At 37.8% G+C, this 27674-nt stretch overlaps 1 protein-coding gene across 3 annotated transcripts in view; it reads left to right on the top strand.

Annotated features, from left to right (window-relative positions):
• LOC141387695 (uncharacterized) overlaps positions 1 to 27674 on the top strand; it is a 368768-nt gene that overhangs the window by 265661 nt on the left and 75433 nt on the right. For all 3 annotated transcript variants that reach the window (XM_073957765.1, XM_073957768.1, XM_073957766.1), the window contains 2 exons: positions 5252 to 5596; positions 16540 to 16967. In XM_073957765.1, coding sequence (XP_073813866.1) covers positions 5252 to 5596; positions 16540 to 16967 — 773 coding nt within the window. The remainder of the gene's footprint in view (positions 1 to 5251; positions 5597 to 16539; positions 16968 to 27674) is intronic.

Genomic DNA, 27674 nt, shown 5'->3' with positions numbered 1-27674 from the left:
ATATACTCCTTAGAGAAGACTACCAAAACTCCCACTATAAGTTTTCTTACAGAAGACTTTTTATAGAAGACGATCAGATCTTCTTATGGAGGACAACCTAGTCTTCTTATAGATAACCATCTTATAGAAGACCATCAGCTCTTCCTATAGAATACCACCACTAATTCTTATAAAATACCACCATGTGTTTTTATAGAAGACCTCACAGTTTTCTTATAGAATTCCACCAGCTCTTCCTATAGAATAATATTAGGTCTTCCTGTGGAAGACCAACAGTAGTGCGATGCTCTAACTCATTTTTTTAAATTACCGACAAAAATCGCTAAAATTAAAATGCTTATAGTTTCGATATTTAACCATACAATTTGGTGAGTAAGCGACCAATAAAAATTAGTCGTAAAGTTCTACCGACAGCAACAGTGTTGTCAACTTTTATTTGAATTTTCATTCATAATTTTGCGCTTTAATGTTACCGATTTTTGTTGGTAACTTAAGAAAGGGTGCTTCTGTAAACCCTTTCTGAAAGAAAGGGTGTTTCTATAGACCCTTTCTGAAGGAAAGGGTGTTTCTATAGACCCTTTCTGAAAAAAAAAGAGTACGTCTATAGACTCTTTCTGAAAGAAAGGGTGCTTCTGTAGACTCTTTCTGAAAGAAAGGGTGTTTCTATAGACACTTTCTGAAGGAAAGGGTGTTTCTATAGACCTTTTCTGAAGGAAAGGGTGTTTCTATAGACCCTTTCTGAAGAAAAGAGTACGTCTATAGACTCTTTCTGAAAGAAAGGGTGTTTCTATAGACACCTTCTGAAGGAAAGGGTGTTTCTATAGACCCTTTCTGAAGAAGAGGGTGCGTCTATAGACCCTTTCTAAAAGAAATTGTGCTTCTGTAGACTCTTTCTGAAAGAAACGTTGTTTCTATGGACTCTTTCTGAAAGAAAGGGTGTTTCTATAGACCCTTTCTGAAGGAAAGGGTGTTTCTATAGACCCTTTCTGAAGGAAAGGGTGTTTCTATAGACCCTTTCTGAAGGAAAGGGTGTTTCTATAGACCCTTTCTGAAGGAAAGGTTGTTTCTATAGACCCTTTCTGAAGAAGAGGGTGCGTCTATAGACCCTTTCCTTCAGAAAGGGTGTTTCTATAGACCCTTTCTGAAGAAGAAGGTGCTTCTATAGACTCTTTCTGAAAGGAAGGTTGTTTCTATGGACCCTTTCTGAAAGAAAGATTGTTTCTACGGATTCTTTCTGAAAAAAGGGTGTTTCTATAAATACTTTCTGAAAGGAAGGTTCCTTCTATGGACCCTTTCTGAAAGAAAGGTTCCTTCTATGGACCGTTTCTGAAAGAAAGGTTCTTTCTATGGGCCCTTTCTGAAAGAAAGGTTGCTTCTATGGACTTTTTCTTAAAGAAAGGGTGCTTTTATAGGCTCTTTCTGAAAGAAAGGGTTCTTCTATATACCCTTCCTGAAAGAAAGGGTGCTTCTATAGGCCCTTTCCGAAAGAATGGATGCTGCTATGAATTCTTTCTGAAAGAAAGGATGCTGCTATACCCAGTGGGAAAATGGAAGCAATGGTAAACGAGAAGGTAATGCAGAAACACTATGGTTTATTGATTCCAGAATACATTATTGTTAACACTGAACATGTCCTAGGAAAATAATGAATTCTTTTCTTTAGTCCAGAAGAAATAAATGTGTAATCTACGAATTGTCTGTGTACTGATTCCATTACCATTGGATTTGGGAATATAGTGGGTAATTAATGCGCAAATTTTTGGTCATTTGCATTCCTTTCGCGATTACAAAAGTAATACATTCCCCATTTTCCCACTGGGTAGATACTTTCTAAAAGAAAGGGTGCTTCTATGGACCCTTTCTTAAAGAAAGGGTGCTTCTGTGGACCCTTTCTGAAAGAAAGGGTGTTTCTATAGACCCTTTCTGAAGGAAAGGGTGTTTCTATAGACCTTTTCTGAAGAAAAGGGTGCTTCTATAGACCTTTTCTGAAAGAAAGGATGCTTCTATAGATACATTCTGAAAGGAAGGTTGCTTCTATGGACCCTTTCTAAAAGACAGGGTGCTTCTGTGGACCCTTTTTGAAAGGAAGGGTGTTTCTATAGACCCTTTCTGAAGGAAAGGGTGTTTCTATGGACCCTTTCTGAAGGAAATGGTGCTTCTATAGACCTTTTCTGAAAGAAAGGGTGCTTCTATGGACTCTTTCTGAAAGAAAGGGTGCTTCTACAGGTACTTTCTGAAAGGAAGGTTGCTTTCATGAACCCTTTCTTAAATAAAGGTTGCTTCTATGGATCCTTTCTTAAAAAAGGGTGCTTCTATAGACCCTTATTGAGAGAAAGGGTGCTTCTTTAGACCCTTTGTGAAAGAAAGGGTTCTTCTATAGACCCTGCCTGAAAAAAGGGTGCTTCTTTAGACCCTTTCTGAACGAAAGGGTGCCTCTGTAGACCTTTCTTAAAGAAAGGGTGCTTCTGTAGACCCTTTCTGAAAGAAAGTGTGCTTCTATTGACCCTTGGTGAAAGAAAGGGTTCCTCTATAGACTCTGCCTGAAAAAGGGTTCTTCCATAGACCCTTTCTAAAAGAAAGGGTGCTTCTATAGACCTTTTGTGAAAGAAAGGGTGCTTCAATAGAACTTTTGTGAAAAAAGGGTGCTTCTATAGACCTTTTGTGAAAGAAAGGGTGCTTCTATAGACCTTTTGTGAAAGAAAGGGTGCTTCTATAGATCTTTTGTGAAAGAAAGGGTGCTTCCATAGATCCTTTTTGAAAGACAGGGTTCTTATATAGACCCTTTCTGAAAGAAATGGTACTTCTATAGACCCTTCCTGAAAGAAAGGGTGCTTATATAGAACCTTTCTGTAAGAAAAGGTGCTTCTATAGACACTTTGTGAAAGAAAGGGTGCTTTTATAGACCCTTTGTGAAAGAAAGGGTGCTTCTATAGACCCTTTCTGAAAGAAAGGGTGCTTCTATAGACACTTTGTGAAAGAAAGGGTGCTTTTGTAGACCCTTTGTTAAAGAAAGGGTGCTTTTGTAGACCCTTTGTTAAAGAAAGGTTGCTTCTATAGACCCTTTGTGAAAGAAAGGGTTCTTCTATAGACCCTTTGTGAAAGAAAGGGTTCTTCTATAGACCCTTTGTGAAAGAAAGGGTTTTTCTATAGACCCTGCCTGAAAAAAGGGGTTTTCTATAGACCCTGCCTGAAAAAAGGGTGCTTCTTTAGACCCTTTCTGAAAGAAATAGTGCTTCTACTGACCCTTTCTGAACGAAAGGGTGCTTTTATAGACCCTTTCTGAACGAAAGGGTGCCTCTGTAGACCCTTTCTGAAAGAAAGTGTGCTTCTATTGACCCTTTGTGAAAGAAAGGGTTCTTCTATAGACTCTGTCTGAAAAAAGGGTGCTTCTTTAGACCCTTTCTGAAAGAAAGGGTGCTTCTTTAGACCCTTTCTGAAAGAAAGGGTGCTTCTTTAGACCCTTTCTGAAAGAAAGGGTGCTTCTTTAGACCCTTTCTGAAAGAAAGGGTGCTTCTTTAGACCCTTTCTGATAGAAAGGTTTCTTCTATAGATCCTGCCTGAAAAAGGGTGCTTTTATAGACCCTTTCTGAAAGAAAGGGCGCTTCTATAGACCCTTTCTGAAAGAAAGGGTGCTTCTATAGACCCTTTCTGAATGAATGGGTGTTTCTTTAGACCATTTCTGAAAGAAAAGGTGCTTATATTGACCCTTTTTGAATGAAAGTGTGCTTCTATAGACCCTTTCTGAAAGAAGATCTGATCTTTCTGAAAGAAAAGCTGCTTCTATAAACCCTTTCTGAAAGAAATTGTGTTTCTATAGACCCTTTCTGAAAAAAGCAGTGCTTCTACAGATCCTTTTTGAAAGAAAGGGTGCTTCTATAGAGCCTTTCTGAAAGAAAGGGTGCTTCTCCTTAAACGACCATCATGGTTTCTTTTAAAATTCCAGCTGGTTTTTTAAAAATACCACCTGGAGAGTCTGTTATAATTTATATACTGACTTTAGTCACAATTGTCTGTGTATCAAAAATGTGTTTTTAAATATCGGTATTAAAATATAATTTTCTCCTTTGTCATTCTTTCATTGTTCGTTGCATTTATTGTGGCATTAAGCTGTTGCTGGCTGGCTGTTGCTCTCTTTGGCTCTCCCTGGGTAATTTCGCCAAATGTTAAATGCATTTGTAATGCAAAAATGTTGGGGTTTCCTTCCTCAAACAGTACGTCTTTTGTCTTCCAATTGCCAGGCAGCAGCCAGCCAACTTGCGAGTCAGCCACCTTTGAGCAACGCCCTCATTGTGTGCTAACAAATGCTTAACGTTGTCAGCAATTCAAGAAAGAAGAAGAAAAAAAACTACAACACTGAGCTGATGAGAGTGCTTGAATAATTATACAATTTTCATTTTAATTTAAGCAAAAGTTCCGTTTTTTTGCACTTTCCTCGCTCGTATTTTGTTGTTGGACTAGATCTTTTGTTGCTGTTGTTGTGTTTTTGTTCATTTTTATTCCTTGGAGAAATTGCAGACAATTAAGAGCCATGTTAAGATGGCTATGTTGATGGTGGTCGGTGGTGTTGACGGGGCTGATGGTCGGTATGGGAAACATAGCAGCGGAAATAGTGCCATAGGTCTTATTATTTTGAATGGCTCTGAAAATGGCTGTAATTTAATAAAAGACGACGTGTTTTGGTTGCCTGCTCTTGTTAACATAATTGGGTTGAAGTGATTTGTTTTTTTTGCTTTTCTGTAGTTGTTGTGTTTTGTTGAGAATTTAATGTGATTTGTTTGGAGAGTAGGCCGAAAATTAAAGATGGCTAATGGAAATTGTGAGGACAGGTGGGGTAATGAAGGATGTTTGGTTAAAGGGTGTTTAGATGGAATATATTGATTCTGGAAAATTTGGAAAATGTATTCTTGAATCACTTATTGCCAAGACTGACATTCATTTTTTGATTCCAAACCTGATTCCCTTCACCTGAGAGTGGATTTTTGTTTTATGAAAATTGTAAATGAAAGATATTTTCTTTATAAAAAATTTCATTTGACATTTATTTCCTTTGTAAAAGATTTCATTTCAAATTTTCATACAGCAAGAATTGAGCTCCTGTTGTACGTTCCTCATTTTCTCTTCCGGTCTCTAGAGCAACAAATACCTCAAAGCCACAACAAATGGCAAATACAAACAATTATAAATTTTGTCTAACGAGATTGTAATGCCACGTTTTTCTCTCTTCCCTTTCTCTCTGTCTCTTTAATTGCAGAAAAACTGAATGTCCTCTATGAACGCAACTGGACCATGTTGGTGCACGAACAATTGCGGCGTTTCGAGGGCACCATAGTTGCTGCCACACGCAATGGTGGAAATACCGGTTCAATATCAGGTGCAACTGTAGCATCATCATCATCAGGCTCCTCTTCGTCCCCCTCCTCATCAACGGGAATGGGCGGTGGCAGCAATAGCGGCGGTCTAGCCACAGATATATCAACAACAACATCTGTGGGTCGTTTTGGTGGCAATTATCCAATGGAAAACAATGATTTTACCGCAACGAAATGGTCGTTCAGTGAAGCATTGCTGTATTCAGTAACTGTGATAACAACTATTGGTGCGTAAAAATGAAATACCCGAACCGAACAGAACATAACTGAACAAAGCAACACACAGAAAATTATGACTGAAACGACAACCAGAATGAAAAAAAGAAGTAGCAAACAACAATAGAATTATAATGCATGACGATACATAAACCGGAATATTTTTCGTTTTCATTTGAAATTTTTGCTCGTTATAGCAAACTATGAGGTTTTGCTTGGGTAAATTGTGGTTGCCGAAGAGCAAAAGCGTTGGTTGGTGGGGTGGAGCGAACAAAAACTTAAAAATAACATAAAGCTAATTAAATTTGTTGGCATGATTGTTAATGAAACAAACTTTTTTGCTAAAGAATTAACGGATATGTTGCTTAGTTACTTTTGCTAGGATCCATGGTATTAAGAAAAAGGGAGAGCGGGTTATATGTTGGAAGTTAAACATAATTTCCATAATAATACAGCATTTTTTCAGAGCAAAGAGATTTTTGAGAAGTGGCTACATTTTTGTAGTCCTTTACATGTAATTGCATTGAAGGATTAAGAAGAGGTGAAAACATATTAGCGAAAATGTGTTGAAATTTTGGGAATGAGGTAGCCCAATTTTGAGAGTTATTCATTTCTTTAGTGCCAACCAGCTATTTTAGTTGGTCATTGGAGTACTTTGTTAGAGCTTTTGGGTCATTTTGTCATGAAGCATCGACTTGGCCACGAAAAAAATATATATCGTTGTAGTTGGAAACACAATGTTCCTTCGATGAGTATTTCAAAAATAAAGCGAAACTTTTGTGAGGAAAATACCGCAAGAATTTGTCCGATATAGTTCATCTATGAACTTGAAGTAGATTTGGAAGCAATATTAAGACATGCAAAGGTTGGACCAACGTTACTCACTTCTTTCTATAGTTATCGTTTCCACCAGATATAGATACTCTGGGAACTTGATAAACGTTTGGATGAAATTTTACCACGTACTTGGATACCCAACTTGGATACCCAATTCGAAAGTTATCTTAATTTTAGTTATTGTAGAGCTTCTGGACCTTTGTTTCATGAAGTACGGACTTGTTTTTTAGAAAATTGTAGCATAACAATAAGGGGAGCGAAACCAACCTGCTTCCATATAATATAAACAACATGTGCTTCTAATGCATTTTGACGGATTTTTTTTTTTTGAAATTTGGAGGTACCAGAAAGATTGGACGGATAAGGTCCATATTCGTACCTGATCTATGTGTGGAAAAAATAATACGTCGTGTTGCTGTGCACACCACTTTAGCAAAAACTGTGAGCTATTGTGGCGGAGAAGCCTCTTCTGAGGCCTTCTGTCATATGAAAGCTTCTTTGGAAGCCTCTTTTATAGGTATTTTATTCTGTTTAAGTCTCCTTCTGAGGTTATCAATTCTGAAGAAGCCTCCTTTGGAGGTCCCCTATTTAATATAAGTCTCCTTGGGGGTATTCCTTTCGGAGGACTACCTTCGTCGTCCTTTTACAGTGGTAGACTTCTAATTCCGGGGCGTTTTGTTCTACGAAGGAATTCTTAGGAGGGCTTTCTATTTTATATGAGCCTTCTAGAGAGGTCTTCTATTTTATATAAACCTCCTTCGGAAGTCTTATATTCTATAGAAGCCTTCTTCGGAAGTCTTCAATTGTAAAGAAACCTTCATCGGAAGTCTTATGTTCTATAGACGAATCCTTAAGAGATCTTCTAGTCTATAAAAGCCTCCTTAAGAGACCTTCTATTATATAGAAGCTACCATAGATGGTATTCTTTTCTACAGAGCCTCCATAGGAGACATTTTTTTTCTATATAAGCCTCTTTAGGAGACATTATTTTCTACAGAAGCCTCCTTAGGACACCTTTTTTACAGAAGCCTACTTCGGACTTTCTGTTACCAATTATCCTTCGGAGTCCCTAATTTCAATAGAAGCCTCCTTCGGAGTTTTTCTTTTATGTAGAACCCTCCTTTGGAGGTCTATTTTCTATAGAAGCACTCTTTGTTTTACAGAAGCGTACTGTGGAAGTCCTCTATTATACAGGAGCCTCTTGTGGAGGTCTTCTAGAAAACAAAAGTTTTCTACGCCGGTCCTCTGTTGTATAGAAGCCTCCTATGGAGGTTGTCTATTGTATAGGGGCATCATACGCAGGTCTTTTATTCAATAGGAACCCGCTACGTGGGCCTCCCTGTTAGGATATCTGTTCTGTAGAAGTCACTTTTGAAGTTTTTTTTCCATATAAACCCCATTTGGAGACCTTCGTTTATATAAAAGCCGTCTGAGGAGACCTTCTTCTATACAGATGCCTTATGATCCACCGAAGCCTCCTGAGAAGGCATTCATTCTATAGAAGTCTCCTAAGAGGCCTTCCATTCTATAGAAGCCTCCTTTGGAGACTTTCTATTCTACAGAAGGGGGACTTCTATTCTACAGAAGCCTTCTTAGGAAGCGATCTATTCTTAAAAGGTCTATAGAAGCCACCTCATATCCGTCGGAAGCCTCCTTCGTGGCCCTTTTTGTTACAGAATGCTCCTTTGGAGAAATTATCTATATATATAAAAGAGCTGTGAGGTGAGGTATTCACTGACTGACTGATTGACTGACTGACTGATTCATCACCGCCCAGACGAAACCGCTGAAGCTAGAAAGTTGACATTTTGGGTGTAGGTTGCTGTTGGTGTGCAGGGGTGAGATAAGGCTGGGTTTTTGGAAATTCGACCCAGAAGTGTACGAAAAGTACTAAAATTTACAAAATTTAGTACCAATTGTATATTTTGAACGGATATAGCTAGAATCATAGAATTTTATATGGAAATCAAGGTTGGGAAGTGGAGTTGATGTAATTAAATGGTTTTGGAAAATCGTACTAACGTGTACGAAAAGTACTAAATGATACTAAATTTAGTACAAATTATATTTGGGTGAACGGATAGAGCTGGAATTCTGAAATTTGGAATTAAGATTACTGTTGAAGTGTAGGAGTTAGACATGAGGGTGATTTTGGAAATTCGTACTTATGTGTACGAAAATTACTAAATGGCACTAAATTTAGTACAATTTGGATTTGGGTGAACGGATAGAGCTGGAATCCTGAAATTTGGAATTAAGATTACTTTTAAAGTGTAGGATTGAGAAATGAGGGTGGTTTTGGAAAATCGTACTTTTGTGTACGACAATTACTAAATGGTACTAAATTTAGTACAATTTGGATTTTGGGTGAACGGATGGAGCTGGAATCCTGAAATTTGGAATTAAGGTTACTGTTGAAGTGTAGGATTGAGACATGAGGGTCATTTTGGAAATTCGTACTTATGTTTACGAAAAGTACTAAATTTAGCACAATTTGGATTTGTGTGAACGGAAAGAGCTGGAATCCTGAAATTTGGAATTAGGGTCAATTGTGGAAAGTAACAAAGAAATGTTTTTGGAAATTCGAACTATAAGAGCACGAATTGTAATAAATGGTACAAAATTTAGTACAATTTGGATTTGGGTGAACGGATAGAGCTGGAATACAAACACTTGGAATGAGGGTCACTGATGAAGAGCAACAATGAAAGGTTTTTGGAAATTCGAACTATAAGGGTACGAAAAGTACTAAATGGTACTAAATTTAGTACAATTTTGATTTGGGTGAACGGATTGAGCTGGAATACAGAAATTTGGAATAAGGGTCACTGATGAAGAGTAACAATGAAAGGTTTTTGGAAATTCGAACTATAAGTGCACGAAAAGTTCTAAATGGTACTAAATTTAGTACAATTTAAATTTGGGTGAACGGATTTAGCTGGAATCCTGAAATTTGTAATGAGGGTCACTGATATAGAGTAACAAAGAAAGGTTTTTAGAAATTCGAACTAAAAGTGCACGAAAAGTACTAAATGGTACTTAATTTAGTACAATTAGATAGAGGATAGAGCTGGAATCCTGAAATTTGGAATGAGGATCACTAATGAAGAGTAAAAATGAAAGTTTTTGGAATTCGAACTATAAGTGTACGAAAAAGTAATAAATGGTACTAAATTTAGTACAATTTGGGTTTGGGTAAACGAATAGAGCTAGAATCCTGAAATTTGGAATTAAGGTCACTGATGGAGAGTAACAAAGAAAGGTTTTTGGAAATTCGAACTATAAATGCACGAAAAGTACTAAATGGTACTAAATTTAGTACAATTTGGATTTGGGTGAACGGATAGAGCTGGAATCCTGAAATTTGGAGTGAGGATCACTGGTGAAGAGTAAAAATGAAAGTTTTTGGAATTCGAACTATAAGTGTACGAAAAGTAATAAATGGTACTAAATTTAGTACAATTTGGGTTTGGGTGAACGAATAGAGGTGGAATCCTGAAATTTGGAATTAATGTCACTGATGGAGAATAAAAAGAAAGGTTTTTGGAAATTCAAGTTAAAAGTATACGAAAAGTACTAAATAGTACTAAATATAGTACAATTTGGATATGGGTTAACGAATAGGGCCGGAATCTTGAAATTTGGAATGGGGGTCACTGATGAAGAGTAAGAAAGAAGTACCGAAGGTCGAAAAGTCCTAAATGGTAGTGAGTTTAGTATGATTTGGATTTGAAGAGCTGGAATCCTGAAATTTGGAATTAAGATTGTTGTTGGAATATAGAATTGAGATATGGAGGTAGCTTTAGAAAATCGTACTAATGTGCACGAAGCACAATTTGTATTTGCGTAAACAGATTACTGTTGGAGTGCAGGATTGAGGTAGTTTTGGAAATTCGTACTTATAGAAAAGTGCTAAATGGAACTACATTGGCTATATATTGGGTTTAGGTCAACGGATAGAGCTGAGATATGAAAGTACATTTTGGAAATTCGTGTACGAAAAGTGCTAAATGGTACAAAATTTGGTACCTTTTGGTATTTGCTATATGGTATAGAATTTTGCACAATTTGTGATTTTGTAAAGGGTAGAACTGGAATTTTGAAATTCGGTATTAGATTAGCAAATTGGTGTTTAGAGTGGAGGTAGGGAGGAGGTTTTGAAAATTCGTACTTATTTATACAAAAAGTACTAAATAGTACTATAATGGGTTTCAGAGGAACGGATAAAGCTGGAAAAGTGAATTGGGGTAGGATATAAGTTGAATATAAGGAAGTAATTTTTGAAACGTTTACCTATGTGTACGAAAAGTTGGGTAACATGTTGGTACCAAAACCATTTTGGCATTGTGTAAACAGTTAAGGTACTAAATTTGGTGTTGGGTGTAGGAACAAAGCTGGGATTATATAATTTGGAAATATGCTATTTGTACAAAAAATACGAAATGGAAAAATATTTGTTATGAAGATCACTCTAAAATTAGAGACAAAGTTCTGAGTTTGAAAAATTTTACTGAATATTGTTCCATTGATTTGATGTTAACGCCAAGGCGTTTCTAAATAGTGTACTGAAATTAAGTAGTCAAACGTGTATCTTTTCAAAAATGTTTTTGTTCTGACCGCTTTGGTATGTTAACTTGAAAACGTGATCCAATGCGACAATTTTGTTAACTAGAAGTTATTTACCCCCTGATAATAAAAAAACCTAAATTGAAATGCCTCCAAAAAATTTTCCGTTATATACGGTGGAGATACCCGTGCACATTAAGTAAAATTTTTTGTAAAAAAAGTTTGTCTAACCTTTCATGCCACAAATTCCGAATTTCAGTTAGAAAATGTGCCGAAGATCTTCAAAATACCCTAAATATTCAAAATATCTCTTCTAATAAACGTGGATTGAAATGGACATTTTTTAAATTAAACTTTTATATCCTCTGAGTATTCAAGGTCCAAATTTAAAGAAAATTGGATAATAAAGATTTGTTCTTCTTTTAAAATACACTAAGTCGAGAGGTACCGTTATATGGGGATATACGAAAACGTGGATTTTCATGACCATTTTGAATGCCGAAAGTTTAACGGACCTATTCGCGTTCTGGGCGAAACCGCTAAAGCTAGAACCTTGCATTGTAAATGTGTGGGATTGTTGTTGTGAAGGGGTGAAATAAAGTTTAGTGTTTGGAAATTTGTACTGGAAGGGAATACTGTGTTAGTGAAGGGTTAAAACCAGGAGTCAAATCTAAAATTTGCAATATGATACGTAGTTTTGGAAATTCGATATAATTCGATATGCGATACGGCAATTTTATTTTATTATTTTTTTTTTGTAAATTCTGACTACAATCGAAAAAATATTGGTAATAAAATAGGTCTTAGTACAACAGAATCTCCAGTATTCACCATTCACGTATTAAATATTGTTTATATATATTTTTTCCTTTCCGCATACGAAGTAGCGGGCATTTGCTAGTATTCTATATAAGCCTCCTTATGAGGCCTTCTAATCTAGAACCTGTTTAGCAGGCCTTCTATTTTTTTGAGGCCATTTATTGAAGGAGGCCTTACGTTGTACAGAAGCCTCATTAGGAGGCATTCTATTCTATGGAAGCCTCCTTAGTAGGCATTCTATTCTATCGAAACCTCCTAGGATAGGAAGTTTTCTATCCTGTTGAAGCCAACTTAAGGGTCTTTTTACATTGTAGAATCATCTACAGGATACCATATCTTCTAAAGAATTCTCCTTAGGTGGTCTATTATTCTACAGAAGCCTTTTTCGGAGACATTCTATTCTATAGAAGCCTCCATCAGAGGCCTTTTAATCTATAGAAGCATCCGTCAGAGGTCGTCGGTCCTATTGCAACCTGCATCGTATGGGTTCTCTTCAATAGAGGTCTCCTTCGGGGGCTTTCTGTTGTATAGTAGCTTCCATCGGGAGCTTTATGCTCTATAGTAGCCTACTTTTGGGGCCGTCTGTGGAAACCTACTTCGGTGTTTTTGTAAACAATTTTCATTCGAAGGTCTTATATTTTATAGAAGTCTCCTTCAGAGGCCTTCATTCGTATAGCTCCTACTTTGAAGGCCTTCTAAAGTATCCCTCTACGAAGGGATTTTAATGAATCCTCCGATTGAGGTTTTCCTTTTTAACAGCCGGCCACTCTAAGGTGGTTTTCTATATTGTAGGATCATTTGGAGGCCTTTTATCTACTACCTCCTTCGGAGGCCGTCTATAGAAACCTACTTCGGGGTTTTTGTAAACAATTTTCATTCGAAGGCCTTATATTTTATAGAAGTCTTCTTCCGAGGCCTTCCTTCGTATAGAGCCTACTTTGAAGGCCTTCTAAAGAGTCCCTCTACGAAGGGCTTTTATAGAATCCTCCGATTGTCTTCTTTTTTACAGCCAGCTACTTTAAAGGGTTTTCTAAAGGTCTGTTATTCTATATAAGCATTTTTCCGAAACCTTCTATTCTATAGGAGGATTTTTATTCCATATATTGTATAGATGCCTCCATCATAGGTCTTATATCCTATAGAAACCTCCTTTGAGGCATTCCTGTTCTATAGTAGCGTCATTCGGGATCTTTCAATTGTATAGTAGCAGACTTTGGGGCCTTGTATTTAGTAAAAGGCTCATTTGGAGGCCTTCTATCTACTACCTCCTTTAAAGTCTTTCTACTACCTTCTTCGTAGGCAGTTTTTGTAAACAACTCCCATTTGAAGGCCTTCTATCTGATTAAAGCCTCCTTGTGAGACTTTCTTTCCTATAGAGCCTATTTCAGAGACCTTCTAAAGAATCCACATTACGGCCATACAGGAAATACTATGGATTGGAAAAAGCATCACAACAACACTTAAAGGTGACGCACTGTATTATACTCGTAGGTGCATTGGCACAAAGCATGAGTTTGGCTGCGGATTCGTAGTTAGTCGGAAGTTAAAACATATGTCCTTCAGCTTTACTCCAGTGAATGAAAGTAGCGAGTCTTTCATTCACTAGATTGGCGCTGAATACAGATAAAATTCTTCAACATTAGCTTTATCTGCGCTCATGCTCCAACCGAAGACAAAGACGAACAGACCAAAGATATATTCTATGAGCGCTTAAAAGAAACATACGACCGTTGTCCTGCCATGACATTAAAATTATTCTAGACGATTTTAATGCCAAAATTTGGAAAGGAAACTCAGACTCCACAGTGAAAAACTGACAGCGGAATGAGGCTCATAGACTTTGCTGCGGTAAAAAACATGGTAGTTAGCAGCACCAGATTTAAGCATTTCGACATTCATAAGGGCACCTGGATGTCTCCGGATCAGAAAACAAGAAATCAAATTGATCACCTTGTGATAGATGGGTGACATTCATCGAGCGTGTTGGATGTACGTTCGTTCCGAGGAGCAAACATAGACTCGGACCACAACCATGTTGCAGCAATATTAGGTACGCGGTTAAACGTAGCGAATAAAGTACGAGCAGACACAACACGAAAGTTAGACATCGGTAAGCTGCAATCGCAAGAGATAGTCACAGCATATTCCACTCAACTAGCCGAATTGCTTAATCAAAGCACTCCTCGTCCCGATAACATATCAGCACAATGGCAAATCCATGGTATGACCAGGAGTGTCGTGCTGCTACCGAAGAGAAAAATGCGGCATATAAGGCTTCTCTACTATCAGTAGCAACGCGTAGCGCACGAGAGAGGTCTCGGGAGAAAAGGAGAGAGGAGAAACGTCGCAGGAAAAAGAGAGAAATGGAAAAGCGAGAGTGTGAAAAAATCGAGATGTACAGGAACCAGAATGAAGTCTGAAAGTTATACCAAAGCGTGAAACATCAAACTGATGGTTTTGGTACAGGCACATCCTATTGTAGTGACCAGCAATGTATTTTGGTAACTGATACAGATAGTGGGCTCAGGATATGGAAAGAAAATTTTTCCAAACTGTTGGTATCCAATAGTAGCGAAGACGACGAATATACCAGAGATCCAATAGCAGAAGATGGTATTGAAGGTATACCGACCAGCCGGCTAAAGAATAATAAGGCAGCAGGAGCTGATGGCTTACCAGCAGAGCTGTTTAAAACCGGAGGCGACACGCTGATAAGGTGTATGAATCAGTTAGTTACCACCATCTGACAGGAAGAACGCGTACCCGACGATTAGAACCAGTATCCTGTGTCCCGTCCACAAGAAAGGAGACAAGAATGTATGCTCTATAGAGGCATAAGTAAGGGATATTATGTGAACGACTAAAGCCTATGGTCAATCAAATACCAAACCATACCAATGCGGCTTTGGACCTGGCAAGTCCACCATTGACCAGATATTTAGCCTGCGACAAATCCTGGAGAAGACTCAAGAGATGCAGATCGACACCACCACCTTTTTGTCGATTATAAGGCAGCCTTCGACAGACAAGGAGACAGCCTTTCGTTTGACCTGTTCAACATCCTGCTGGAAAAGGTTTTACGAGATGCAAATGTCAAAAGAAATGACACAATATACAGCAACAGCCACATGTTACTTACTTATGCTGATGACATTGACATCATGGGACAATCAGTAAAGGAAGTAACTGATACCTTTAAGAAGGTCAAAGGAGAATAAGCAAAAGTGGGTCTGGTAGTAAACGGCGAAAAGACAAAGTTGATGGTGTCGACGCGCAATGCGTCCATAGAGCTAGGACCAACAGTGGAAGTTGGTTCCTATAATTTTGAGGTAGTAAAATACTTAGTCTACGAGAAACACAACAAACAACAGCAGTTGTGAATTAAAGAGAAGAATTGTGTTGGCCAACAGATGCTACATTGGCTTGAGTAAGCAGGTTAAAAACAAGGCCACATCTCGTCAAACAAAAACAATGCTTTACAAAACACTGAAACTTCCTGTGCTAATGTATGGTTCCGAAGCCTGGGTACTTGCGGAAGCAGATAAAGCAGTGTTTAATGTGTTTGAGAGAAAAATTCTTCAAAAGAAAGGGCCAATCTGCGTTGACGGTGAATATCGACGTCGTATGAACCACGAGCTGTATCTGCTATACAACGACATTAGTATAGATAAACGTATCGGGATGCAAAGATTGCGTTGGCTAGGCCATATCATAAGAATGAGCGATGATGAACCCGCTTAAAATACATTTAAATAAGGGCCACATGGCGGTACACGCAGAACTGGCAGGCCATGGCTTCGATGGAGCGAACAAGTGGAAAAATAGATGGAAATACGCGGTTTTCCAAAAAGTGAAGCAACAAAGAGAGACAATTGGTGATCTTTTCTTAGTTCGGCTTATGAAACAAATGATCTGAGTAGTAGACAACCAGTACGGATTATTCCGAACCTTTGGAAAGGTGTTATTTGAAATATTCTTGCATCGTAGAAAACGGAATGGAAACCCTTCGAAAATTGTTCTAAAAAACCTCCTGGTGTTAATCGATAGCCCTTAAAACAACTGCTATTTTTCATCGTTCTATCTTCTTCAAAAATATTATTTTTAGTATTCTACACATATTCTTAAAAAAAAAAACTACAACTTAGTTGGCTGAAAGGATCCGCATTATTTGTGATCTGTTAGTCATTGATAAATAAATTCCTGAATATGTCTTCTGTTTACCATATCCGTATTTGTTTAACCTTTAGCCATATAACGATAAATGTATAGCTTCCCTTTTGGCAAACTACCAGCCTCTCTGTCATCACACTAAGCTTCTTAGCCTTTGGTGTCACTTCCTTTTCATCTCATCATCGTCATCATTTTCTCAAGGAATTTATATCCTCTCAACAATTATTTACTCATCTCAAGAAGCTTGCCTTGCTGCTAAACATTTTCTCCATGTCCTTATAATTTTCGATTAAAATCTCAATGTTATTTATCCATAGCCTGCAACTGTTATTTTGACTTAGATAAAACAAAAACAAACAAATAAAAACAACAACAAAGAAAACGAATGACTGGATGCTATATAAAAATATACTTATTTTGTCGATGTTTTGCCTTAAAGCCTGAACGAAAAGAAAGAAAAAACTAAAACGTTTCATCGTTTGTTTGTTCTCTATGTCTTCCTTTTCTTTTTTATCTTCTTTCAACTCTCTGGGACTTTGATGTGAAAACAACAAAACGACAGGTCATGGCAGTCTAACACCGCGCACCACCGGCGGTAAGATAGCAACGATATTTTATGCTTTAATTGGGGTGCCACTAATGCTGATGTGTCTATCAAGTCTGGGTGGTATCCTGGCCGAAGCTTTGCAATGTACCTATGCCCGACTGTGTTGCCGAGGGCCACAATATGTTCATGATAATCCTGGTCATCGAAGACACAGAGAAGGTGGAGGTGGTGGTGGTGGCGGAGGAGGAGATGGTGCAGACAGCGACATTGATGACCACCACCACAATGTGAATGATGAATGTGGACAACAATTGACGCCACACAAAAAAACACGTTTGTCTGAGAAGGAGGCCAACTTTGACCTAAGGGAACAACAGCACCAACATCATCATCATCATCAACATTCTCATCAATGTGAATTTGATAATAACCATAAACATGGGGTAAGTTGGAAATTTTTTCTTGTTTGAAATTTAATTTTAATATAACGTTTTTTATTGGGCACTTAAAAAAACATATTTAAGAAGTTATTTTTGAGCTTTTTGTGGTAAAAGTTTGTTATGAGATTAGGAGGAAATGGTGAAAGTTTATGTTTTTGGCTTAAAGAAAGGATTACGGAATTGGCTTTTTATAATTGGCATCATGAAGGGCAAAATTATGGAAGATCAAGATTTTGAAAATTACCAGAGGGCACAACAAGCTTTTTTTACGGGAGCTATTAGAACTTATGGCTTGTATCATAAAACATAAAGAATAATTATAATAGTTTAAGGCTTAACAGTTTAAAATCTGAACAATCGCCCACTCCACTTAAAGTTTGTCTTCTCTTCAATGCATTGTGAGATTCATATATGTATATGTGTTTATATTCATATGAACATCAAAAGACATTTATATACACATATTAAATATAAACACATTTAGTTTTATAATATCCTTAAGCGTTGTGTTGTATTTTTCTTGTGGTAGCTGCTTTAGTGTCGAGCAATTTGTTTTGTTCTTAAGGCGATACTTTGAGAAGCAGAGAGTGTCTGTGTTTATTTTGTGGCAAAATGTGTGGTTGGAGGTTTGAGGGATTTTCTTGGTTTTAGTTTTTCTCTCTTCCGTAAATATTATTTTGTAGATATAATAATATTCATGGTTAATATTTTTCATATATTCTACACATTGTGTTGATGTTTGAAGGCAAAAAGGATTGGATATTAAATTGGACAAGCCATGTGAAGCTTGAATGCTATAAAATATTAAACATGTTAAATTAAATATTAAAAAAATCACTCAAAATTAAAAAAAAATAATATATTTGCTCTACTGATCTTTTGCACTCCAGATTTTTCGACTTGTATAGTTTTCTATAAATAACCCACATTTAGCTAAAGGAATAACTTAACCACATCCTTATTTGGTCTTCAATCTATCCTTGAAAAATCTCTCATTCCAAAATTATAAATAACGTTTTTATTTTGAATGTATTCCCATTGTAAAAACTGTATAAATAAACCCTTTTTCTGGTCTAAAAACATTTCGTAACATTTTGATTAATTGTTTTACGGCTAATTTAGTTGTTGTTGTTGCGCTAATAATAGAGTCTTTTTAAATCACAAAAGCAAAACATGAAATCAAAACTAAAGTTAACACGATTTATTTAAATTCTTGAATAAACATTGCCACATGCAATCCAACAAAACTGGACACATTTAACCAGTAGTTGGACAGGAAATAATTTCATAAATCATTGCAGGGAAAAGTCAAGAAAAGCCATGCAATTATATTTGATTGTTGTAAAAGTGTTTCACATGACATTTATATTTTTAAGCAAATGTAAACATGAAGTCAGTGACTTTGATATGATTAATTGGTAGAAATTTAATTCAGCCGTCTTTAGACGTAGGGGATGAAAGATACCAAGGAACGGTCCTGACCGGCTTTAACATGGCAAAGTCCAGGACTTATCTTGGTCCCTCTTTCATCTCAAGTGGACACTGACCTCCCCGTGGTGTCACCTGGGGTAGCTGCCTTTAACACCCGTTATAGGTAATGAGCTAAAATGTGCCGCGCGTTATCCCAACAACATCAACATCAGCTGACCAGAGATATATTTTATGAGCGCTTGGAAGAAACTTATGGCTGTCGCCCTGCCCATGACATTAAAATTATTCTAGGCGATTTTAATGCCAAAATTGGAAAGGAAAATATCTTTGGCCCAACAGTCGGAAAATTCAGCCTCCACAGTTAAACATCTGACAATGGTATGAGGCTGATAGACTTCGCAGCGGCAAAAAACATGGTTATTAGCAGTACCAGATTTGAGCATCTCGACTTCCATAAGGGCCCCTGGCTGTCTCCAGATCAGAAAACAAGAAATCAAATTGATCACGTTGTGATATATGGAAGACATTCATCGAGCGTGTTGTATGTGCGTTCGTTCAGAGGAGCAAACGTAGACACGGACCACTACCTTGTTGCAGCAAAGGTACGTACCCGGTTAAACGTAGCAAACAAAGTACGAACAGACACAACACGAAAGTTAGACATCGGTAAGCTGCAATCACAACAGATAGCCACAGCATATTCCACTCAACTAGCCCAATTGCTTAATCAAAGCACTCCTCATCCCGATAACATATCAGCGCAATGGCAAAGCATTGCCCACTCCATGCAAACAGCCGCAAAATCCATACTTGGATACCAGAGACCTCCACCAAGGAATCCATGGTATGATCAGAAGTGTCGTGCTGCTACCGAAGGGAAAAATGCGGCATATAGGGCTACTTTACAATCCGTAGCAACGCGTAGCGCACGAGATAGATACAGGGAGAAAAGGAGAGAGGAGAAACGTCTTTTCCGCAGGAAAAAGAGGGAGATGGAAAAGCGGGAGTGTGAAAAAATCGAGATGTACCGGAGCCAGAATGAAGTCCGAAAATTCTACCAAAGAGTCAAGCATCAAACTGATGGCTTTGGTACAGGCACATCCTCCTGTAGAGACCAGCAAGGTAATTTGGTAACAGATACAGATAGTGTGCTCAGGATATGGAAGGAACATTTCTCCAATCTGCTGGTATCCAATAGTAGCGAAGACGATGATACCACAGATACAATCACAGAAGATGGTATAGAATGTATACCACCCGGCCAAGATGAGGTAAAATCAGCAATCAACCGGCTGAGGAATAATAAAGCAGCAGGAGCCGATGGCTTACCATCCGAGCTGTTTAAAACCGGAGGCGACACGCTGATAAGCAGGAGGAACGAGTACCCGACGATTGGAACCTGAGTATCCTGTGCCCCGTCCACAAGAAAGTAGATAAGACTGTATGCTCTAATTATAGGGGCATAAGACTACTCCCTATTGCCTAAAAGATCGTGTCAGGGATATTGTGCGAACGACTAAAGCCTATGGTCAATCAAATACCAAACCATACTAATGCGGCTTTAGACCTGGCAAGTCCACCATTGACCAGATATTTACCCTGCGGCAAATCCTAGAGAAGACCCAAGAGATGCAGATCGACACCTACCACCTTTTTGTCGATTATAAAGCAGCCTTCGACAGCCCGCTACGTTCAAAGGTATTCCAAGCCATATCTAAATTTGGTATCCCCGCAAAGCTCATTCGGCTTTATAAAATGACTTTAACTGAAATACGACAAAAAACAGCCAAACAAAGGATGTTAAAACGATTTTTGGTTATTGCAGTTTCCAGAGCTGATACGAACAATCAAGATCCCCGATTATATGCCTAAATTCTACTAAAAGGGAAATGTCTAAAGGGGTTGCTGGACAGTGGAGCTTCCGTGAGTCTTTTAGGGATGGGATGTAGGGAGCTAGTAAAAGAGTTAGAGATTGATGTCAAGCCCGTATGCAGAAATGTATCGACTGCTAGTGGACAAATGTTCAGAATTATGGGGAAAGTGGACGTCATAGTCGAATGTGAAGGTAACAAGGGGGAAATGACTCTCTACTTATGCCCCGATTTGGAGCAAACCCTCTATTTGGGGATTGACTTCTGGAGGAAATTCAATATCGCTCCCCGATTTATTAGGGGTCAATGAAATAAATGTAGAGAGAATAGTCGAAGAATATAAAAATAATACTGAAAATCATAGGCTCAAGCACCATGTTTTAACCGAAGACCAACAACAGAGATTGAATCAAGTGATAGAAGAATTCGACACCTTTGAGGAAAAGGGTTTTGGTCAGACAAAACTCGAGAAACACATGATCAAGCTGGTGGAGGGAGCAGAACCAGTAAAAGATAGGCATTGTCATATGTCCCCCGCGGTACAATACATTACTTATAACGAGATAGACAATATGCTAAAACTAAATGTTATCGAAGAAAGCGAAAGCCCATGGAGCAACCGCACCACGGTGGTCAGGAAACCGGTTCTGCCTAGACGCAAGGAAGCTGAATAAGCTGTCGGAGAAGGATGCCTATCCTCTCCAAACATCGACGGCATACTTAGTCGAATCGACGAAACATTTTACATCAGTAGCGTCGATTTAAAATTCGCGTTCTGGCAGATAGAACTTGAGGAAGAAAGTAAGAAATATACGGCTTTCACGGTACCGGGACGACCCTTGTACCAATTCCGAGTAATGCCCTTTGGGCTATGTAATGCGGCTCAGCGGTTGTGCCGCCTAATGGACAAGGTCGTCCCCGCCAGACTGAAAGAAAACGTATTCGTTTACTTGGACGACTTATTAGTCATATCAATTACAGTTCATTACATAAAATTGCTGAAGGAAGTTGCCCAATATTTGCGAAACGCTAATTTGACAATAGGTTTAAAGAAATCTCAGTTCTGCTTCAGAGAATTAAAGTACCTAGGTTTCATTATTGGGGGTGGAATGCTCAAAACCGCCCACGAAAAGATTGAAGCAATCCGAAATATAGCGGTTCCCAAAAACCAAAGGGAAGTACGGAACTTTTTGGGTACTGCAGGATGGTATCGGCGCTTCATAAGGGATTTCGCCACCATGCACCCTTAATAGATACTCTAAAAAAATGCAAAAAGTTTACTATGACTGAAGAAGCGATTGTCGCGTTAGAGAGCTTGAAAGAAGCTTTGGCCACAGCGCCTGTGTTGCGCCATGCCGATGTTAGCAAACGATTTTACATCCAATGTGATGCGTCCGATTACGGAGTCGGAGCAGTACTATTTCAGCTCAATGACCAGGGATGAGTTTTGTACCAAAAGAGTTTTAAGACAAGGAGACAGCCTTTCGTGTGATCTGTTCAACATCCTGCTGAAAAGGTTATACGAGAGGCAAACGTCAAAAGAAGTGACACAATCTACACCAATAGCCACATGATACTTGCTAATGCTGATCATATAGACATCATGGGACGATCAGTAAAAGAAGTAACTGATACCTTTATGAAGGTCGAAGGAGAATCTGCTAAAGTGGGTTTGGCAAGTTGATGGTGTCGACGCGCAATGCGTCCATTGAGCTCGGACCAACTGTGGAAGCTGGTTCCTATAATTTTGAGGTAGTAAAAGACTTCGTCTACCTCGTCACCTTCGTAAACACAACAAACGATATCAGTTGTGAAATAAAAAGAAGAATTGTGTTGGCCAAAAGATGCTACTTTGGTTTAAGTAAGCAGTTTTAAAACAAAGCATAATTATTGTGTTTGGCTTTGTCTTTTTTTCAGCACAACTACTTTCATACTTGTTTTTTTGTTCTTTGATTTTTCTCATCTATGAACATTGTAGTTTCCGAATCCGCAAAAACTTCCCAGATGCAAGCACCTTTCATTTAAAGTTAGTTAAGACCCACCGTGTGTACAGGCAAAGAAAAACTTATTTTGTGTAAAGGACTTTAATAAAATCAACCATGTCACAATAAGCATTTGTTGAATTTATTCCTTCGAAAAATACTTATACGAGCACCTAAATCTTTCTAAATTCACTTTAAAATCTCTTCATGTCCTCATTAAGTTTTCATATTTTAAACCTCTTACTGTTTAACTTTGGGTTTTTGCACATTTCATGCATCCTCCTCTTCCTATTTCACTTCATAAATAATTTGCTAGTCTGTGTGTTTACATTTAGTAGACTCGCATTACTCTTAGAAAGTGATTATGAAAAGAACTTCTTTCCAGTTAAAAACATTTCATATCATAATTTTCTTCTTCAAAAACTCTTAAAAGATATAGAAGATATTTTTAGAGAATTTTTAATAAGAACAACTTTGAATAAGAATAATATCTAAATAAAGGTAAACAACAACTAACATCTCAAAACTATGGTCGGTATGTGTGTGTGTGTGTGGTTACCACCTGGCAAGTAAATGGTTTCTCAGTTTGGTAAATAAATTTTATGCAATCGTAAGGCAACAAGTTTGTAGGAGTTTCTTCATGCAACAAAAATACACACTGATAGTAAAGAGAATAGTTTCTTACTTTGTAAAAATATAAATACGAATGAGGACAAAGTTGGACGTCTTTATTTAAAATTTAAAAAAATGCTAACTTACTTAAAATTAAGTTTTTGATAATGTAAGAAATTGTATATAATGTGTCTCTATCTCTGTTGCAGAGTATCTTAAATTCAGTATCAACGTTATACTTCCTTTAAAATCTCCTTCGCTAAAAGAAACCCTCTTTCTACAAAATCAACGCCTCCCCCTCTCATAAAAAATTCCGAATTTTCTTTTGTACCTAATTCTCTGCGGATTAACTATTACATGAACATGTAACAAAAATCCATTTTAATTTTGTCTTCATTGTTTTCCTGTCATGTGGAAATTGTTGTGTGTAATACATGACGAAAAAATAAACTTAAATTTCAAATTCACTCCCACAAACATTGAATGTCCTTGAACTTAAGCATTTTCCTCAAGTTAAAAAAAAGTAAATTTCTTTTTTTTCTTCGTTTTTCTTAGAAAATCTTTAACCTTGATAAAAGTAATCTTTTGCAAAACACGCATCCTTTCACTTCTGCCAGTATGTGTTTGAAACATGAGTAACATACATAAATCCCTAGTGGTTAACTTTGCCAATTCTGCTATGCTACTGGCATGTCTTTCAAGCGAACTTTTTGTTAGAACGTAGTTAATTTTTCAAGTTCGTTGCAAAAGATGTTGTGGCGTTTGAATTTAAGTGTTAAATAAACTGAGTATTTATATGACGTATACGCATAGATAGATACCTAATGGAATTATTATTACTGATACGCAGCAGTGAGAGAAGAACTTAGGGTGAATTATAGGTTTGGGAAAATTAGGCGGAGGTTGGAATTTTCACCAACTTTTTACCACTGGTCTTCACTAAAAAGACCCTTCGTCTTTATAGAGAAGACACTTGGTCTTCATACAGAAGACTATTTTTCCTCACAGGAAAGTCGTTTGGTCTTGATAAAGAAGACCTTTGGTCTTCTTAATTGAGAAAATGTTTTATCATCAGACAGAAGACATTTGGTCCTCACACAGAAGACTTTTGGTCTTCGTTGAAAAAAATTTGGTCTTTATGGAGAAGCCCAGTGGTCTCCATAGAGAAGTCAATTTGCCTTCATAGAGAAGACCATTGGTCAGTTTTTGAGTCATGGTTTATTAACTATATTATGACACCTCAGCGTTATAGAAGACCAAAAATAAGAAGACACGTGTCCCGGCATTTTTGCCTTCCACTTTCGCGGTTATGGGCGCCCAAAGACCTGAGGCCTTGAATTCAGAAGGGATCATTTTTTCAGGCATATATCTTCTAAACCGCTAAGCATTTTTGTTTACTCGTGGAAGCAAAGTTGTACCTCTAATTTTGTGTCGCATAACGCCAACCCTCCTAGTTATTGGTTTTCATCATAAAGAAAACCATTGATTTTCTTCATTGCGAAAACCATTGATCTTCATAGAGAAGACCATTGGTCTTCATAGAGAAGACCATTGATCTTCATTGAGAAGACCACTAGTCTTCATAGAGAAGACCACTAGTCTTCATAGAGACGTTCATTGGTCTTCATAGAGAAGACCATTGTCTCCTTGGAGAAGACCATAAGTTTTCTTGGAGAAGACCATAAGTTTTCTTGGAGAAGACTATTGATCTTCATTGAAAAGCAATAGGTCTTCTTGGAGAAGATAACCATAGAGAAGACCATTGGTCTTCATAGAAAGACAATTGCCTTCTTGGAGGAGACTATATGTTTTCTTGGAGAAGATTATTTTATAGAAGCAACTTTTATTTCTGAAAGGGACTATAGAAGCACCCTTTATTTCTGAAAGGGACTATAGAAGCACCCTTTATTTCTGAAAGGGACTATAGAATCACCCTTTATTTCTGAAAGGGACTATAGAAGCACCCTTTATTTCTGAAAGGGACTATAGAAGCACCCTTTATTTCTGAAATGGACTATAGAAGCACTCTTTATTTCTGAAAGGGACTATAGAATCACCCTTTATTTCTGAAAGGGACTATAGAAGCACCCTTTATTTCTGAAAGGGACTATAGAAGCACCCTTTATTTCTGAAAGGACTATAGAAGCACTCTTTATTTCTGCAAGGGACTATAGAAACACCCTTTATTTCTGAAAGGGACTATAGAAGCACCCTTTATTTCTGAAAGGGTCTATAGAAGCAACTTTTATTTCTGAAAGGGACTATAGAAGCACCCTTTATTTCTGAAAGGGACTATAGAAGCACCCTTTATTTCTGAAAGGGACTATAGAAGCACCCTTTATTTCTGAAAGGGACTATAGAAGCACCCTTTATTTCTGAAAGGACTATAGAAGCACCCTTTATTTCTGCAAGGGACTATAGAAGCACCCTTTATTTCTGAAAGGGACTATAGAAGCACCCTTTATTTCTGAAAGGGACTATAGAAGCACCCTTTATTTCTGAAAGGGACTATAGAAGCACCCTTTATTTCTGAAAGGGACTATAGAAGCACCCTTTATTTCTGAAAGGGACTATAGAAGCACCCTTTATTTCTGAAAGGGTCTATAGAAGCAACTTTTATTTCTGAAAGGGACTATAGAAGCACCCTTTATTTCTGAAAGGGACTATAGAAGCACCCTTTATTTCTGAAAGGGACTATAGAAGCACCCTTTATTTCTGAAAGGGACTATAGAAGCACCCTTTCTTTCTGAAAGGGACTATAGGAGCACCCTTTCTTTCTAAAAGGGACTATAGAAGCACCCTTTCTTTCTGAAAGGGACTATAGAAGCACCCTTTCTTTCTGAAAAGGACTATAGAAGTACCCTTTCTTTCTGAAAGGGATTATAAAAGCACCCTTTCTTTCTGAAAGGGACTATAAAAGCACCCTTTCTTTTAGAAAGGGTCCATAAAAGCACCCTTTCTTTCAGAAAGGGTCTATAAAAGCATCCTTTCTTCCAGAAAGGGTCTATAAAAGCACCCTTTCTTCCAGAAAGGGTCTATAAAAGCACCATTTCTTTCTGAAAGGGACTATAGGAGCACCCTTTCTTTCTGAAAGGGACTATAGGAGCACCCTTTCTTTCTAAAAGGGACTATAGAAGCACCCTTTCTTTCTGAAAGGGACTACAGAAGTACCCTTTCTTTCTGAAAGGGACTATAAAAGCACCCTTTCTTACAGAAAGGGACTATAAAAGCACCCTTTCTTACAGAAAGGGACTATAGAAGCACCCTTTCTTTCTGAAAGGGACTATAGGAGCACCCTTTCTTACAGAAAGGGACTATAGAAGCACCCTTTCTTTCTGAAAGGGACTATAGGAGCACCCTTTCTTTCTAAAAGGGACTATAGAAGCACCCTTTCTTTCTGAAAGGGACTATAGAAGCACCCTTTCTTTCTAAAAGGGACTATAGAAGCACCCTTTCTTTCTGAAAGGGACTATAGAAGCACCCTTTATTTCTGAAAGGGACTATAGAAGCACCCTTTCTTTCTGAAAGGGATTATAGAAGCACCCTTTCTTTCTGAAAGGGACTATAGGAGCACCCTTTCTTTCTGAAAGGGACTATAGAAGTACCCTTTCTTTCTGAAAGGGACTATAGAAGCACCCTTTCTTTCTGAAAGGGACCTGAAAGGGACCTGAAAGGGACTATAGGAGCACCCTTTCTTTCTAAAAGGGACTATAGAAGCACCCTTTCTTTCTGAAAGGGACTACAGAAGTACCCTTTCTTTCTGAAAGGGACTATAAAAGCACCCTTTCTTACAGAAAGGGACTATAGAAGCACAGTTTCTTTCTGAAAGGGACTATAGGAGCACCCTTTCTTTCTAAAAGGGACTATAGAAGCACCCTTTCTTTCTGAAAGGGACTATAGAAGCACCCTTTCTTTCTGAAAGAGACTATAGAAGTACCCTTTCTTTCTGAAAGGGACTATAAAAGCACCCTTTCTTTCAGAAAGGGTCTATAAAAGCACCCTTTCTTTCAGAAATGGTCTATAAAAGCACCCTTTCTTTCAGAAATGGTCTATAAGCACCCTTTTTTTCAGAAAGGGTCTATAAAAGCACCCTTTCTTTCAGAAGCACCCCTTCATTCAGAAAGGGTCTATAGAAGCATCACTTCATTCAGAAAGGGTCTATAGAAGCACCCCTTCATTCAGAAAGGGTCTATAGAAGCACCCTTTCTTCCAGAATGGGTCTATAGTAGCACCCTTTCTTTCTAAAAGGGACTATAGAAGCACAATTTCTTTCAGAAAGGGACTATGGGAGCATCCTTTCTTCCAAAAAGGGTCTATAGGAGCACCATTTATTTTAGAAAGAGTCTATAGAAGCACCCTTTCTTTCAGAAAGGGTCTATAGAAGCACCCTTTCTTTCAGAAAGGGTCTATAGAAGCACCCTTTCTTTCAGAGAGGGTCTATAGAAACACCCTTTGTTTCAGAGAGGGTCTATAGAAGCACCCTTTCTTTTAGAAATGTCTAAAAAACCGTTTCTTTCTGAAAGGGACTATAGAAGCACCCTTTATTTCTGAAAGGGACTATAGAAGCACCCTTTATTTCTGAAAGGGACTATAGAAGCACCCTTTATTTCTGAAAGGGACTATAGAAGCACCCTTTATTTCTGAAAGGACTATAGAAGCACTCTTTATTTCTGCAAGGGACTATAGAATCACCCTTTATTTCTGAAAGGGACTATAGAAGCACCCTTTATTTCTGAAAGGGTCTATAGAAGCACCTTTTATTTCTGAAAGGGACTATAGAAGCACCCTTTATTTCTGAAAGGGACTATAGAAGC

This window comes from Musca autumnalis, unplaced genomic scaffold (assembly GCF_047663935.1).
Source record: "Musca autumnalis isolate F117 unplaced genomic scaffold, ASM4766393v1 scaffold_5, whole genome shotgun sequence".
Lineage (NCBI taxonomy): Eukaryota > Metazoa > Arthropoda > Insecta > Diptera > Muscidae > Musca > Musca autumnalis.
This window is presented reverse-complemented; position numbering and strand designations above follow the sequence as displayed.